This window comes from Camelina sativa, chromosome 16 (genome assembly GCF_000633955.1).
Source record: "Camelina sativa cultivar DH55 chromosome 16, Cs, whole genome shotgun sequence".
NCBI lineage: Eukaryota > Viridiplantae > Streptophyta > Magnoliopsida > Brassicales > Brassicaceae > Camelina > Camelina sativa.
Window position 1 is genome coordinate 1,111,173 of NC_025700.1, and position 1,642 is coordinate 1,112,814.

A 1,642-nucleotide genomic window follows, 5' to 3' on the forward strand; every position below is an offset into this window, starting at 1 on the left:
AAACCCTAACCCGACGAATCAATGGAGCGAGACGACGAAGCGAGTGGACCGATGATGGAGATGTGCACTAACGGAGGCGAAGAGACGTCTAATCGAAGACCTACTATCATAAGTGGCGAACCGCTTGACATCGAGGCTTACGCGACGCTCTACAAAGGTCGCACGAAGATCATTCGGCTTCTCTTCATCGCTAACAACTGCGGAGGAAACCACACGATTCAGCTTGAAGCATTGAGGATGGCTTACGATGAGATCAAAAAGGGTGAGAATACGCAGTTGTTCAGAGAAGTCGTCAGTAAGATTAATGGCAAGCTTGGGGACAAGTATGTGATGGATTCGGCTTGGTGTGAATCCGTCGAGCGTCGTGCTGAACAGAAGAAAACAAAGCTGGAGAATGAGCTCAGTTCGTATCGGGTAATTAGGTTTTCCTTTTCCCAAACGAGATTTTTGACCTAATTCCTTTTATCTGCGTTCCTTGCTTATTGCGTGTATAATGATGACTGCCTAGTGCTTGATTTCGATGACACTGTTTCTCGAATCTCGATTAGTTTCTTAGAGAATGAAGTATGTGGTGTTGTTTTGTTGATTACTGTGCACATAGCTCGTTTCACTGGCTTACTTGATTTTGTAGTTGCATAAGTATTGACTTATCTTCTTAGTATGAGTATAAAGACAAAGCTTTTCGTGGTTATCTGTATAATGATTAATGATGACTCTTTTACTGCTGATTTTGATGATTCTGTTTAGGTTCTCAATTAATTGCCTAAAGAATGAAGTGGGTGGTTTTGTTTATGTGTTCTTTGGCGTGTGCATAGCTTTTTCTCGTCAATCACTTGCTTGATTCAGTAATTGCATAATTGTTGATTCATCTTCTTCATATGAGTATACTATACATACAAATTTGGTCAAGGAAAGCATAAGAATTAGCTCATGGTTTATCTGTATAATAACAACTCTGTAATGCTGATTTCGATGGTATTGTTTATCAATTGATTGCTTAAAGATTGAAGTATGTGGTTTTGTTTGTGTGTTGCTCAGCTTGTTCATTCTACATAGCTCTTTTCTGGTTAATAGCTTGCTGGATTGTTTAATTACTTGAATGGTGATTCATCTTCTTGATATGTGTATACAGACAAATCTAATCAAGGAGAGCATTAGAATGGGTTACAATGACTTTGGAGATTTCTATTATGCGTGTGGTTCGCTTGGAGATGCTTTCAAGAACTATATCCGAACACGGGACTACTGCACTACGGCGAAGCACATCATTCATATGTGTATGAATGCGATTCTTGTCAGCATCGAGATGGGTCAGTTTACTCATGTTACAAGTTATGTGAACAAGGCAGAGCAGAATCCAGAAACCCTTGACCCTATTGTAATTGCAAAACTGCGATGTGCATCTGGATTAGCTCATTTGGAGCTTAAGAAGTACAAGCTAGCTGCTCGTAAGGTCTGTTGTTTGTCATATTTGCTCTTGTGCTTATGGATCCTATTCATATTATATCTGAAATTTAATCTTTGAACTTGAATATTCTCTCGTGCAGTTCTTAGATGTTAATCCAGAACTTGGAAATTCCTATAACGAGGTCATTGCTCCTCAAGATGTTGCCACCTATGGTGGACTCTGTGCCCTGGCAAG

The 1,642-nt window shown here is 39.8% G+C and overlaps 1 protein-coding gene across 5 annotated transcripts in view; it reads left to right on the top strand.

Moving 5' to 3' along the window:
• The window catches only part of LOC104788396 (COP9 signalosome complex subunit 1), a 6,915-nt gene that overhangs the window by 1,750 nt on the left and 3,523 nt on the right, over window positions 1-1,642 (top strand). The window contains exons 2-3 of one of the 5 annotated variants that reach the window (XM_019238525.1): window positions 61-414; window positions 1,133-1,453. In XM_019238525.1, the coding sequence (XP_019094070.1) occupies window positions 61-414; window positions 1,133-1,453 (675 nt within the window). Of the gene's footprint in view, window positions 415-1,132; window positions 1,454-1,642 lie in introns of all 5 variants that reach the window. The other 4 variants (XM_010470733.2, XM_019238527.1, XM_019238528.1 and 1 more) reach the window with 4 other exon arrangements.